This window comes from Protopterus annectens, chromosome 13.part0 (genome assembly GCF_019279795.1).
Source record: "Protopterus annectens isolate FY-2018-M chromosome 13.part0, PAN1.0, whole genome shotgun sequence".
NCBI lineage: Eukaryota > Metazoa > Chordata > Ceratodontiformes > Protopteridae > Protopterus > Protopterus annectens.
Window position 1 is genome coordinate 533,401,691 of NC_056747.1, and position 15,735 is coordinate 533,417,425.

At 37.0% G+C, this 15,735-nt stretch overlaps 1 protein-coding gene across 1 annotated transcript in view; it reads left to right on the top strand.

Moving 5' to 3' along the window:
* The first annotated feature begins 275 nt into the window (after positions 1–275).
* LOC122787933 (BICD family-like cargo adapter 1) overlaps positions 276–15,735 on the top strand; it is a 194,613-nt gene continuing 179,153 nt past the window's right edge. The window contains exon 1 of the mRNA XM_044054859.1: positions 276–290. Coding sequence (XP_043910794.1) covers positions 276–290 — 15 coding nt within the window. The remainder of the gene's footprint in view (positions 291–15,735) is intronic.

Consider the following 15,735-nt stretch of genomic DNA (forward strand, 5'->3'; position numbering starts at 1 on the left):
TAGTGTGGTCACAGGGATTCCCTTGACCGGTATAGCTCCCGAGCGTGAGTGTGCAACAGTTACTGACGTTAGGGTGCGGGTTAAGGTAAGTGCATCTGTATGAAAGTGTTTACTGTTTTTTTTTTTTTTCTGTATTAGATGTATGGTTGAGTTACGTGTGTATGTATTTTCAGCTGTTTACTTTTGTTTTGGGGGGGTAGAATTAGGGTTAAGGTAAGTGTGTATGTGTTTGGAACTGTTTATGTAAATGTGTAACAGTTACTGACCATAGGATTATGGTGCGGGTTAAGGTAAGTGCATATGTTTTAAAATGTTTACTTTATTTTTTAGTTAGATGTATGGTTGAGTTACGTGTGTATGTGTTTTCAGCTGTTTACTTTTTTGTGGGGGTAGAATTAGGGTTAAGGTACGTGTGTATGTGTTTTGGAAGCGTTTACTGTTTTTGTTTTTTATTTTTGGTTGGAACAGCGATTTCTTTCCTTAGGAAAGAAATCGCTGTTCAGAGGTGTCGACATTTTCAGCTTTCACTGAAAAAGGGTCAATGAAACATTGTTAGCTGTTTTAAGTGCTCAATGTTTTAATATAGACCCCTCTATATATGTCATTCCTTCCATTTATAATGCCATCCTTTATATGCCATTCCATCCATTCATAATACCATGCTTTTTATATCATTCCCTCCATTCATACCACCCTTTGTCATTCTGTCCATTCATAATACCAGCCTGCATATGTCACAACTTCCACTGATAATACCATCTTTTGTATGTAACTCTCTCCATTCATACCACCCTTCATATGGCACTCTCTCCATTTATACTACCATCTGTTATATATCATTTCCTCTATTCATAATGCCACCATCTGTAATTCACATTCACCATTCATACCACCCTTTATATGTCACTACCTCCATTAATATCATTCTTTGTCATTCCATTCACTTATATCACCCTTTATATGTAACTCTCTCCATTCATAATACCACCCCTTATATAGCATTCTGTTCATTCACAGTACCACCCTTTTTATGTACATCACAACCTTAGAATATCAAATTTTGTGTGTCATTACCTTCACTCATACCACCCTTTATATGTGACTCGCTCCATTCTTAATACCTCCCTTTATATGTAACCTGCTCCATTTACAATACCACCCTTTACACAAGATTCCCTCAGTTCATAATACCACCTTTTCTATGTCACTTCTGATTTGTAATATCACCCTTTACATGTCATTCTCACCATTCATAGTACCACCTTTTATATTATTCACTTTATTCATAATATCACTCATTATAAGTCACCCCCTCTAATCATAATACCATCCTTTATGTGCCATGCTCTCCATTTATAATACTGTTCTTTAAATATCTCTCTCTGCATTCACCATATCACCCTTTGTATGTCACTCCCCCCATTCATAACACAATCCTTGCTGATTTTTTTGTAATCACTTCAGGATTTTCTATGCAAGATCCTATAACTCGCATATAGGTTTTCAGCTGGGTCCTTATAAGAACCTTAAATACAGGTTTTACACCTTTCTACCTGTAGATTCTATGCTCTTTAGATAAACTGTAACATTTGATTTGCTTTTACATATTTCCTCTCACTCTGTACCCAATAAGCACTACAACGTTTCTACATTATAGTATTATGTTAAAAATTATATTATTGTATTTTAGCATTGGAAACTTGAACCACAAATCCTTATAGAAAGTTATGAAAACTTTATCACATGGGATCACCCATTACTAACAGTTCATAAAAACAGATGTAAGAAAATCAGATATAGTAGTACATAAACAAAAGACTAAAATAGTGTTGACCATTGAAACTGTTACTTCCAGGGATTACAGCGTCTTATGAACAGAGAGCACAAAGTCATAAAATAAGAGGATTTGCAAGCATAAACAAGAACAATGTTGAAGAAAGATACCCAGACAGTTCCAATAGCAATAGGAGCAACCAGACTAATAAAATAATTTACAATTGTTCTAGAATATGCTACCCCAGAGCCGCAGTAGTACAGCAGTAGTGTTGTTGCTTCACAGTAAGAGGTTCTCCTGTTCGATTCTTGGCTGGAGTGCCTTCTGTGTAGAGTCTGCATGTCCTCCTCGCGGTCGAGTGGCCTCTGAAAGACGTGTGAATGGGCATGCCTTCGCTGAAGGTTGGGCGTTGGACTGGCAACTCAGCATCATAAAATTCGACTGCCAATCATTAGCGGACCGGAGTTCTGCTGTGGCGAAACCTAACCGGGAAAAAGCCGAAAAGACAAACAACTAGAATATGCTACCAGTACATGTATCCTTGTCTGAGATACAGATGGAGGCAATTCTGGGCACACTGCAGATGCTGAGAAGCGCACTCTTGGCTAACATCAATGAGCGAAATAATACTGGTCTCACAAATGCTAATTGTACCCTGACATAGGAATGGGGTCTCTGCGCATCACAGTTTTAGAAAACCACAACACCTGGAGAAATTAAACCGACAGATACGGAATGATTTCATTTTTGTTTTGTAAAAACATTTCCTATTCCTTTTTCCTGCTTTAGATATCTGGATTTTTTTCCATATAACTTCCACATATACAGACTCTGCTTGCTCCAGCTCCATCTCCAAGCACTGGGAATGACTGAAGTGTATCTGTTATCTCTGTGCATGGATGTAGCGAAAAAAATTATAGTTTGTGCTGAGATCTTATGCTGTTGTCCCCAACACCCATCTGTCATTTAAAAAATGCACTTTAGTGTCAAATTTCTGTCCTTATGCACTTCGGAAAGGGGCAATCGATTTTCAGTTGCTGCCACTTACAACCATAAAAAAGTTATTGTAGAGCGAATTCATCTCAGGAAAGCATGTTATAAATAACACTTCACTGCAGACAACAGATTAGGCAGTTGTAAGCATTTTATGCTGTTTGAAATTTAACGTTTCTAAGAGCTGCTCAGAAAAAAATCTATATATACTCACTTGAGTACAGTAAGTATGCCTAGCTACACCACTCCTGTCCCATAGCAACCCTATTCAGACATGACTCTACCACCACTTGTCATATATGATACAATTTCCCTCAATTTTGCTGTCATCAGCAGAAAGGATGATAATTTTCCATGACCTATGTGAAATTACAGATGAGCATATCAAACATGGCTTGTTGAACACTTGCATGAAATTTTCATTTAGATTGTTTTCATGTTCTTCAGCCTCCTTATGTTTTCCATTCCATGTCTAGTTCATCATTTTCCCTGCTCGCCCTCTTCTCCTTACCTGCATATTTGAAAAACTCATTCTTTCCTACCTATATGCTTGTTTCCAGTTTCTCTTTTGCTTATATATTTCTAGCATCCGCATAAATCTTCAGGTCATATTCTCCTTTGCCATCAAGTCTTTGTATTTCATTTTTGATATTTCATATGGTGATTCTTACCCCCATAGCAAATCAGACTGGCTTTCTTTTCTTTATTTTACAAGATCTTGTTAGACATTTTTTCTATACCTCCTTAAATCACTTAGTTTATAGTACTCCACAGCGTCTGTTGTAACATCTTCCTGATCCTTGATTATGCCCCCCCAGTTTCTTGCAGTCTGTCCCTGATAATCCCGGATACTGCTTTTTTTCCCGCCATTCCTGATTTTTTTTTATGAATAGCATACACTCCACTGTTGTGTAGTCAGTATTAGCCAGCCAAAACCTGAGCAGTAAATCTCTTACCTCATTTCCCATCAGATAAAATCAAGGTGTGTCTTCTTCATAGGTCCTCTGCTACACTTTGATCAAATCCTTCATTTTGATCTTTCTGCCTATTTTGGATGATGGGTATCAGATTCAAGTATTCAGTATAACAACACGTATCTTCTGCATATTATACATAAAACATGGGAAAGGGTAAACATTTGTGGCCATTAAATAACATTTCAAATGCTCTACTTTGTTTAGAAGATGTTGATTATTTATTATGATCTGTTACAGAGCTGTACTCAGGACAGCAACAAAAGCCAATGTGAAAAAATCTTGACTTTTTTTTCAAACTAGATTCTAAATCCTATCTTTAGAACTATCTACAATAACCCACTGACAGGAATCTGTGTTTATATAGCTGCATGAATAATTTAAAAAGTATTTTGTATGTATTTTACTTCCTGGATTGCTGCACCTATCAGCTACTCCTGCTTCTGAGAAGTAGTAGTCACACCACTGTGGTGTCATCGTTATGAGAAATCAGACGTCCATGAAACTATTATAAGAAACCTTATGAAAGCATTTATATTTTAGGATCATAGCCACAGGCTAAGCTTAAGTTCAAGCATCAGTCACATCCCTCCTTTCACAGAGATTTAGTTTCAAAATACAATTAATCATATCTTTTCTTGCACTTTTCCACTGGCCTAATTCTGTGTCTCCTATTACTTTTATGTACAATTTTGGGAAGTGTAATGCATTTCCAGCTGAAAACAAGAGAAAGACTTGGTTGTCTTAAATATCTCCAAGATTTTCTGCACAGGAGCTTGTAATCTACGCTAACTTAATTTTTTTCAAGACTTAGCTACCCAGATAGTTTCAGGGCAATACATTGATACTTCCTACAGGATGTTACTACTGCAAATGAAGTGATTAGGGTTTTCATCTGTTCTTCTTTACACAGGACAGTTGTGTGATAAAAACATAAAAAAAAAAAGAAATTTTAGGGCAAAAAAAGTTTCCTAAATTTCCTCCAGTAATTGTAAAAATAAATAAATAAATCAGTTATTCTTTATCTGAAACACTGTCTATATGAAACAACAGAAGCAACTCAAATGCTACAGGGGATAGCTTTTATTTTGGCAGAAAAAAGTGAAGTCTAGTCCTTTGTAATGACTGTAAGTATGGTTTGTTCTGAAAATCATTTCCATAAAAAAAGCTCCACTATGGGTATTTGAAATGGTGGGAACTCTAACAATGATCCTAGATCCTAGAAGGATTAATCAGCATTTCTCCATCAAAAAGCATTCTGGATTTGAACATAAAACTAACAACATGCCTCATTGGTCATGTAATGTTTGTATGACTCCCCCCATCCTTCTAACAGGTGTATGAATATGGTTAATGCTGTTAAAATCATGTTAATCAGAAAATTTAACGTATTATACCCAAAACTTCTTTGCTTTCTTCCTGACTTTCATCTCAAGTAGAATTGGGTAATCAGTCAAAAGTATTTTTCCCAAATAAAACTAATTTAGTTTAACTTGCAGGTTGACTTGCCATGGAGTGGATCACAGGATAGTATGCTAGAGTGAAACCTGACTGGACAACAGTATAAACAAATATACGGATATTATGACATTTAGTGCCTGGACCAGCATTACTCAGCTAATAAGACTGTAGAGGATCTGGGACAATGTATTACTGTGCAAATGACACAAAGATGTTCAACAGGAGTGATGGTTAGAAAGGATAACAGCGAGCTTCACATTTTAAGAAATGGTAAAATATGTGGCAACTTAGAATCTATGCAAAGCAGTATCAGATAATGTACCTGGTTAGTAAAAACAGAGAGAGCACTACACAGTAGAAGCTGAGATACTAGTATCAACAAAACAGGAAAGGGATCCTTCTGTAATTATACCAGATTATTGAAAAGTAGAGAGCCAGTGTGAAAAGGTAGTAAGGAAATATGACAGAACATGATACAGGATACGTACCCAAAGACTGGCGTACGGCGACAGTGGTACCACTTCACAAAAAATTACCCCAAGCTTGACGAGCCTGGTCTGCAAAGCTATGGAGAGGATCATTATGGAACTCATAAACAAAGACATTGGGGATCTACAGACATTGGATCCTACATCCTGCCTCTTGAACTTGATCGACTTTTTGAAACAGTCACTAAGGCCATTGATGAGGGTAAGGCTGTTCACACAGCCTACCTTGACGGCATCATAGACAAACTCACCAGCTTAAATGTAAACCCATATGTCACAAGATGGGTTGCAAACTGGCTCAAGGACAGAACCCACAGAGTCAGAGTTGCTGGAGCTATGTCAGACTCAGTCCTGGGACCCCTCTTGTTCGGCATTTATTTTTCAGTACAGGCAAACATAGGGGGATTGTGGCTGACAAAGTTCGCAGATGACTGCAAACTGGGCGCCATAATTGATACTCCAGCTGACACCAACATCCTTCAGAGAGGCCTCATTGAAACGGATAATTGGTGCCAGAGCCAAAAGCTGAATGCCAAAAAATGTATAGTCATACCCTTTGGGAAAAATAAGGTACCCACAAATTACCACATAGGTGGTAATCCATTAAGTACAGAAGAGGTAATCAGGGACCTTGGGACCCAGGTTGACAGTAACCTCTCATTTGACAATCACATTGCCAAAGTGGTTAGAAAGACCTTCTATATTGCCCACCTTATCATGAAGGGTTTCACATCTAGATCAAGTGAGGTCATTGTGCCCCTGTACTCTTCTCTTATCAGGCCAATGATTGAGTACAATGCCCCATTTGGGATGTATCTTACCCGTCACCTGCAGCAGTTGGAAAGACCCCAAAAGTTCCTCACCAAGAGGATAAAGGGTCTTAAACATATGTCATATGCTGCCCGACTGAAAAAACTCCAGCTCTATTCAGTACTCAGAGGTGATCTGTGCGGGACTTAAACCTCAACACAGAAATAAATAGGACATGGAACCTATGAACCTATGAACCTATGAAATGTATAGGGAGAGGTATGAACAGCTGAAAACAGCAAATATTCTTCCTCAGTAGAGACAACTGGTCAAACTAAACCTTATGCAATTGAATAAAGAGCTTTGTAAAACTGCTGAGATGGCAGAATACTGGGGTTAAAGGGTTCCCCTTTTTCCCAGTATCATGCAGTCTGAGGGTTAGTAGTATATAGTAGTGGGGATTACAATCTCCCATGTGTGAGGTGCAGGGCAAGGCAGTTAAAAGTAGATTTAACTTTAGTCTAGATTACTTTCAAATTGCATTTGAATAGTTCAATTAATTTGCTTTTGGAACTTTCTAATCAACTGACATTCACTGAATATAATGCCCACGTTGGCATGTATCTAACCAGACACTTGCAACAACTGGAACACCAACAAAGCTTTCTCAAAAGGAGAACTCATGGCATGAACTCCCTATCTTACACTGATCACCTAAAGACTCTGTCTCTGCATCCAGTTTCCTACAGGCTGCTGTGAAGCATCTTTGTCTGGCTTACAAGACTTCCTCAGACCCAGCCCTGATGCATCTGTTGCACACGTGCAAACAAACGCCAGAAACACTACATTCAGTAATCTGAACTTTACCTATGACATAAACAGAACAGAATATGCTTTGTGTCCCAAATGATCTCCGCATTATGGAATAGGCTCCCCATCCATGCAAAACAGAGTTAATTCCTGATCCTATTCCAGAAGCATACACCCAACCCTTTAGCTCTTCAAAGAGGGAAAAAAAAAAAAGCACTTGTATTAAGCCAATCTAGTGACTGGCATATTACAGATCCATGCCCTCCCCAAGCTCTTCTATTGAAGAGCAAAAAAATGGACGTTCCTTGTATTGCCACACCAATCAGATGGCCAGATGCACAACACGGCCCCCTTTCTCTTGCCCAGCCATTCAGGGCCCTTTTCTGTGCCCTGTTCCAGACTCTCCTCCCTTTTATTAAAAATAAGTAAATAAATATTTCTTTTTATAAAATGTAGAAAACTCCTTGCTATAAATGTAGCACAAACAGTTGCTATAGTTTCTACCCTGCCTGCACAGAGCACTACGGCTCTTATAAATTGAAGCAAACTAACTGAAGCAAAGTGCTTGTTACAAATGTAGCAAACAATTGCTACAGTTTATACCCTGCCTGTATGGAGTGCTACGGTGCCCAAATTTTAGTTAAAAAAAGATTTTCTTTTCTAACTTTTAAACAATAAAAAAATGCTTCCTATAATGAAACAAGCAGTTGTTACAGTTCAGACCACATAAGCAGTATTACAGTGCTCAGGTTAGACTACAAATTCAACACTGGCTTTTAAAAGCTGGTATTGCATTAGATATTGAGATGTTCTCACCATGCACCCCCCAACACTTTCAGCTAGGGGCAGTTAGTCCTCTCACACTGCCCTAGCTATGCTACTGCCCTACTCAAATAAAACCTTGACAACTGGATGGCAAATTGTAAATTTACCCCAGTCTGGCCCTCATATCCCTTATGGACAGAGACCATCAATAAGTATTATCCTAATTAACCCTGCCTATCAATACCTCCCTATTAACATGCCCCCCTCCTCCTGTAAGATACCTGGGACCCAAACGGTTTGGGGTGCTTGACTAGGCTTGTAAGGGCCCTAGTGTTTGTTAGTCTAGTAATTACCTATGACAGAAATGTTCTCAGTGAAAGTTCTGTCAAACACTGGTTCTCATGCAATAGGAGAAGTGTTGAAAGGATGGGGTACCAGATATAACCCCTTATTGGGTACCAAAGATGTTTCATCTTTTTGTAAAGTCAAATCCTCTGAAAGATCTTTTATGAATTCAATGGTAATACATTTTGGCGATACGGGTAGAAGCTAAAAGAAATTCTTACCAGGAACTGTGTTATGTTAAAGACTAATTCAGAATTTATTAACATCTTAGGAGACAGACCCACATTTGTTTGTAAAGCAGGTCACAACATCAAGTACCTCTTAGAACATCCTATCATGTCAACCAATACAAAGGAGAGAGGCACCACTAGGTGTGTAAATATTTTAAACAAAGTCTGCAAGATAAAAGTGCTATCATAGGGAACCCCCACAACAAGTTAATTTAGTGAGAGGAAATTGTTCTAGTAGGGGTCTAGTATACATTGCCATTTGTCAGAGGTGTGGATCTTTTTTTATATAGGAAAGGCAAAAAGGCCTTTACAGAAATGTATATATGAACATTTGTAAGCTATACAAAAAGGAAATCAGAACAATGCACTTTATAAACACACTCTACACTGCTCCCATCTTCCTGTTTTTTTTATTTGGGATTTTATATATATATATATATATATATATATATATATATATATATATATATATATATATATATCACAAAAAGAGATGGAGGCTTTGGGAAAACATGGCTGAGAGAAGTGAATTAAAGTAGCAGCTTAGAATTAATGACAGAGCACCCCTGATGTTAACAACATTTCTATAGCTTCTGTTTTAAAGTTGAGAGCTTTGGAATTATAACATAAATAAAGTACATGTTATATTACAAGTCAGTTTTAAACATATGTATTATTTTTATCATCTTTTTTTTTATTTTTATTGCACCAATGATGTGATTTGAAGTGGTATTTATCTTGCAAAACTTTTGAATATCACAAGATTTAATTGGTGGTTTAATTATTATTTAAATATCTTATAATTACTGGAGACTATTAAATAATGATATGGTTCATTTATTAACAGTTCTGATGAAATTACCCTGGGAATAGATTCACTGTTCCAGTCTTTTTCGAAGTGAGTTTTCACTGATTTTGTCTCGACGATGTGGGATTCAATATTGTGTGTTTTGATATTTTCAGGTAGACCCATTTTAAGTTATGTCATATTAAACAAAAACACTTGGGTAAAATATGCAAAACCACAGTCATGTTTTAATAGGTTAATGTTATCTTCTTGCACAAATAAAACCTAACGACTTTTACTTGAAGTTTTGAATTACATAAAATGAATCTTTCTAGGCTGGGTAGGGGCATTTTTTTTCCATTGTACTGCTGCTGCCACCTTTCATTTCATGGTAGATATCCATATCCATTTTGTAGAGCAGTAGCAGAAATATTTAAAATATAGATATTTAATTGGTGCCCCAAGCAACCTGACACATACTAATGGCTCCTTGTATGGGCTTTTATAACATTAGGAGGTCAACAGCTCAAACTATATGCCAGTAAATAAGGGAAGGTCACATGATAAAACTGAACCAGTCAGAAAATGGAATATATTGTAAGTATCGCCTCTCACAAAATTAGACACAGTGTATATCCTGCAGCAGCTCAGACTGCCTGGTGCTGTAATAGAATGTGGAGTGCACAAACAGAATTCTTGGAATGAGATTCTTTCTGAATTCCAACAGACCTGTTCTGCCGTTCTCAGCTGCCTTGCTTGCTTGTGGCAGCTCTTCAGCCAGCTGCAAGGTAGGAAGCTTACAGCTCATTTCTTAATTCATTTTACATTTTAGTTTGTACTTCCACAAAATGCTTAACAAACTGTTTAATGTATCATAAGACTTGTCATTCTTTGCAGTGAGTAGGTACTGCCTAGGAATATCTATATAGTCTGACTTTAGAGATAAGTATCATTAAATGATACTGACAGGAAGGTAAAATATAGTGTATATAGAGTGCAGTATGGCATCTTCTTGCATAGCCACATGTATGAATACACAAACCAATAGAAGAAATGTGGTTTACAGCAAGAGACTTCAGCAATTTTCAAATGTTAATAATCTCCAGAATTAACTGGAATTGAACAGCATTGGAGTACCTGAGAACCAATTGGACGGCTATCATATTTTAATTAATGTTGGAAATTGATTATTCTTGCCAAAACCTGTATATAGCATTTAGTTTACATTTACTGAGCATGTGGGCGGATTGGACCAGAATGATCCTTTTTGCAGCCACGACCTTCTTACAGCAGTAAAAAAATATAAAGAACAAGTACACAAAAGTTAAGCAAATTGTTTATAATACTGTGGCTATAATAATATGGATATTAGGAAAGCAATAAGTCATTTACTCCATACAGTGTAATAAAGGTGACCAGGAGGCATAGTGCCTAATTCTCACAGGCAAATGCAGGTTCTTATATTCTGTAGTATGACAATGTTCTTTGTGTGATATGAATGCTCAGAGTACATCGCCAAAAAACAACTTGCCTGTGTAATGTGATATTGACAAAGAGATGAAACAAGGACATTTATGGCAGGCAGGAATCTGATAGAGACTGGTAAAGTATTTCTTTATTTAGCTGGCTTAGGGTAATGGGAGATTTGCATGGGAGATATTCCCTGACTACTTTTTTGAATAATTTTTAGTAGTACACTAATTTCTTTCATAAATGTTTAATTCTTAACATCCACCAACTCAGGTAGATGGGACATCACTTTAATGTGTCATTTGGTAGTGTTGACTATGCTTCAGCTTAGTAAGCCTTGACCTACCAAGCAAGCTATGTGGATAATGGTGAATTTAAGCGACCAGGCACCAGCTACACTGCAGCAAAGATTTTGTTGTAAAAGCTGACAAAGGTCAACAGTAGAATGTTTGCTCGGTGCTATGTTGATAATCAGCTGACTAATTTTAATGTGGCACAGTGAAGCTCTAGTTTGTGGGATGAACCTGGCAACTTTCTTCATGACATTTTGGAGGTTCTATGAACATTGGTAGATGACTCTGCAAAGGTAATATGCAGTACAAAATTAATATTAGGAGGAAGTCCACCATTACTCAGTTCCGCCCTCAGGTCTTTAGAAAAGAACGAGATATCCTGGGATTATGAGATATCATGGAAGAAACTCTAATTACCATCCAAACATGAAAGGTGAGGGAAGAGACCAGCTGTAAGCCTAAATACTGCTTCAGTTGCTTACTTACATAGTGCTTCTCTAGCCCATTCATTTATTTCTCTGAAAATAGGCAGCATATTCTTATTGCCTCACCCATTAGCAAAAAGGGAAAGAAAAACGTAAACACATTTAACAGGTCAATGTCACACCTATGGGAAACACTTCAGTCAGAGCAACATCTAACTTTTATATTCCAATTTCCTGCAGCTTAATATAATGGGAATTATCCAAAACTGTAAGTTTATTAAGATTACATAAATAAAATAACTGAAACTTTAAACCTCATCAGGTACTCAGGAGAATGGGTCCCATCTAGAAATTTCCAGAGACCCAAATATACTGGGTCTACATCTTTTTACTGATCGCTGTAGATTCTGCAAACCTGAAAGTAGATACTTACATGTGTCTGCATAATAAAAAATGCATGACTCAGCTGAAACTGCAAGTATAAACAAAAGTTATTCCTCAGTAATGTAATAATGCATAGCTAGCAACATTTTCAAGTGCACTATATCCCCTAACCAGCAATCATGGAGAAAACAGTATAATACTGCCTTACATTTGTCAAGGTTGTATCTAGCACAAAAAGTGTGCACTATCAGATGGTGAAATGTCTGATTTTGTATTGGTTTGTTTATCTTATTAAGCAGGTAGGTGAGCTGGTCCAATGACACTTTACAGTCAAGAGTTAGGCTGGAGGCCCAGGCAAAACATTATTCAAATATACACTGAATATCTGCACAACAGATAAATCAGTGTAAGGTGTGATAGCAGAAATAAGTCCAGAACAAACAAAAAAACAAACCTCCCTGGTGGAATCCAAAGATAAACACAACATTTGACCATAGGAGGTCCTACCAGTCATGCCAGGAGAATTAGGGCAGTGGGTGTGTAACATATGCCAGCACAGCTAGCTGCAATTTTGTAAAGAATTATATGCCATTTGTATATCAAACTGCTTTGTACAGATGCTTGTGTTGAAAAATGTATTTGTAAAGCTACTTATGTTAAAATGTATCAACAGTGTGCCCTGCTGGAAAGAAAAGAAATGTACATGCATTATTGTAACTGAATTAAATGTATATGTTTTAGCAGAGGATACTGGAAGATGAGGTTAATCTCAGTCCAGTCAACTTTAAAATATATCAGAAATTAAATTACGTTATGGGTTAAGCCATAAAGATGTTATCCCACAGTTTTGAATGGTGCCAGAGATGCAATGTCTGTGCTAGAGAATAGCTTGTATCTCCTGTAGGAAGAGTAGAATGGTTTTACTGTTTTATGGCTTCCAGATGCTTTAATAAAACTTAGCTAAAGGTTTAGTGTGTATTGTAGCACACAGGTGCTAAACCCTGGTAGATTCTAGTGATATGGGATACTGTAGGAAAGAGAGTCAGATGACCAGATGTGTGTGATGTCATTCTGTAACCCAGAAATAATATTTAGATATTAGCTGGAGATTGTTCTCAGTATTATGTACTGGATCTGACAAGGACCACTCACCCACTTCTTTTTGCCTTGTGCTAGTAAATGACCAGGGATAGTAATTCTCTAAATTAGTTAGGAAAATAAAGTGAGAATAGTTAAGTATTGCTTTTCTGTAATTGCGCGAATCTTTCCAGCTGTGATATTTTTAATATTCATGTAAATGAAACTCTGGTGTTTACTGTAAATAGATATTCCATATTTCATGTTCTTTTATTATTTATTATTAAATATATTTAAACTTTTCATTGTGGTTCATCCTTTTAGAGAAATATTTTGACCTTTGAGAGTATCTGCATATATTTGGTGACAGCTCTGGCTACTTGTCAAAGGAAAAAACAACTTCAAAAAGATCAACACACGGCAGGTTCAGGTTAAGGCATTTAATCTTGCAGGAAGGAGACAAAAACGTGCTAATACAGAGTTTGTCTAACTAGAATCAGGAAGTGAAGCCATTCTTATACATCTCTTACAAGACATTGCCTACTAAGCTGATGTAATAAATCACAAGTTCTTAGAATATTATTTCATAGCAGCTGTTTGTCTATGATTTTCTGTTGATACTATCAAGTTTATGAAACAACTTCCTAAGAAAAACAACGTGGCCTTGGAGACCACTGGTTAGATACAACTTTTCACTATATGATGTTACCACATTCAAGGTACTATGGCTAATTCAAGCACAAAGCAAGCACCGATTATAGTTCATTTCTTCAAGCAGTCTTTGTTCAACTGTATCTATCTTTTTCTGCAGCTGTGCATGTCCTCATAACACTAACAGAGCTGATTGTTCAAGTTCAATAACATTATAGAAAACAGTATTGTTCTATTCATTATTTTCCTGACCTAGCAGATAATCACCTGCTTCTCAGTAAATTTCCAAAAGGCATAAACATGAATTTTGCTGTGCTAGCAAATACTAGGTCAGAGGGCATCTTGTAGTTTCATACAAAACTAAGCTGTACATAAAATAGAATGAAATGTGTTAACCCTTTTAGCTTCTAATAAGCACTAAACATATACATTAATACATATTTTTCTGACATTTCCCCCCTATTAATACTTTTTATTCTATTTTCAAAAGCATAAACAGTTTGCTTCTTCTCCTAACCTCTTCCATTCAGAATTTGCAGTTAAGAGAATCATTCAGTTTAAACTTATGAAAGTGTTTAATTTTTCAACAGTTCTTCAAATTCAGTACTTTGATACAAAGTCTCAGAAACTGACATGTTTATGAAATCTTTAACTAATCTTTTCATGCAGGGAATACCACAACAAACACACACTCCTAATAGGAGTAATCCCACACAAATGGCAATCAGGATGTTCATTAGGATGGTACCCCACCCCCAAACAAATTCTGGAAAAAAATCCATCAGTGGGTTTGGGCCTGGTTTGGTCATGGCCGACACTTGCTGAATTACCTCAAGGTGGTCGTCTATCTCATGCTGGTTGTCAGTAATATACGAACAGCACTCCTCTTTTATTAAAGCGCAAGTACCACCGTTTGCCGCTAGGGTGAAGTCGAGAGCCATGCGGTTTTGAAGCACCACAGTTCTCATAGCGTTCAGTTCATCAGTCACTAATTCGAGAGCAGAAAAAGTTGCATTGCTCATTACTTCGAGAAGTTTGGACAGTTTTCTCAGCTCCCAAATCGATTTTACTGTGCCATATGCAGTGGCTATACCTGCCCACAATATAATAGTGTCACTCAAGTCGATGTGTGTCAGTTTATCTTTGTTTTTCACGTAGTTATGGTTTCTCCAGCCTGCTTTGATTCGTCCCACTGGATTCTCAGGTTTCTTGATTGGATTTCCAGGTTTCTTGCTGACCTCTCTGACATTTCGAATTCTTCCTTGAGGCAAAACTGCAGTGTGGCATATGGCTGGAACCAGGTAACCCAAAAAACAACTGCCGGACCAATTCTCAGGTAACCATTTGTATTCCTTTTTCCCCACACACAAAATAACAATCCTTTACTTTAGTGTTAATATATACTTGCCCTGCATGAAACATTTTTCTATCAATGATAGATAGTTGCTTAAAAAGCACAGGATTATGTTGTACTTCATTAACTGTTTTGTGCATTGATTCAAGAAATGAGTCATAGTTAGTATCACAAATAGAACCTGCATTATTAGCTTTGGTATAACATTTGTAAGGATCAGTCACATTACAATTGCTCCAACCCACCTGAACAGTATAATTTTTGTAAAAACATACAATTCCCTTTTGTGTAACAGGCAGGTACAATGCTATTTTGTCTTGTGATTTTACAGTTGTAGTATCAAAAATCAAATTTTCCCAGGTCTCATTGACCCCTAGGGGGACAGCAGTCATTAATAATCCCTGTATGCTGTTGGTATAGCTGTACAAACCCAACAATTTGAAACATTAAAAGTCTCAGCATACACGTTTGATCGCTTGGTAAGTGTTAAAGTTTGGATGCCAGTCTATGAGTAACGCATCACGTTTATTCAGTTCAGCTCATGTAGCTGGAAAAAGGAAAGGCCACAGCAAAAAGATTATTGTTATCAGTATAGTTAACAGAATGCTCATGCAATACTTCTGAGGTTGTTCTGCATTCCTATTTACTCCATATTTGGTCATTTTGTTTTTGTTGTGTAACAGTAACAAGTTTTTTGTCCAGTT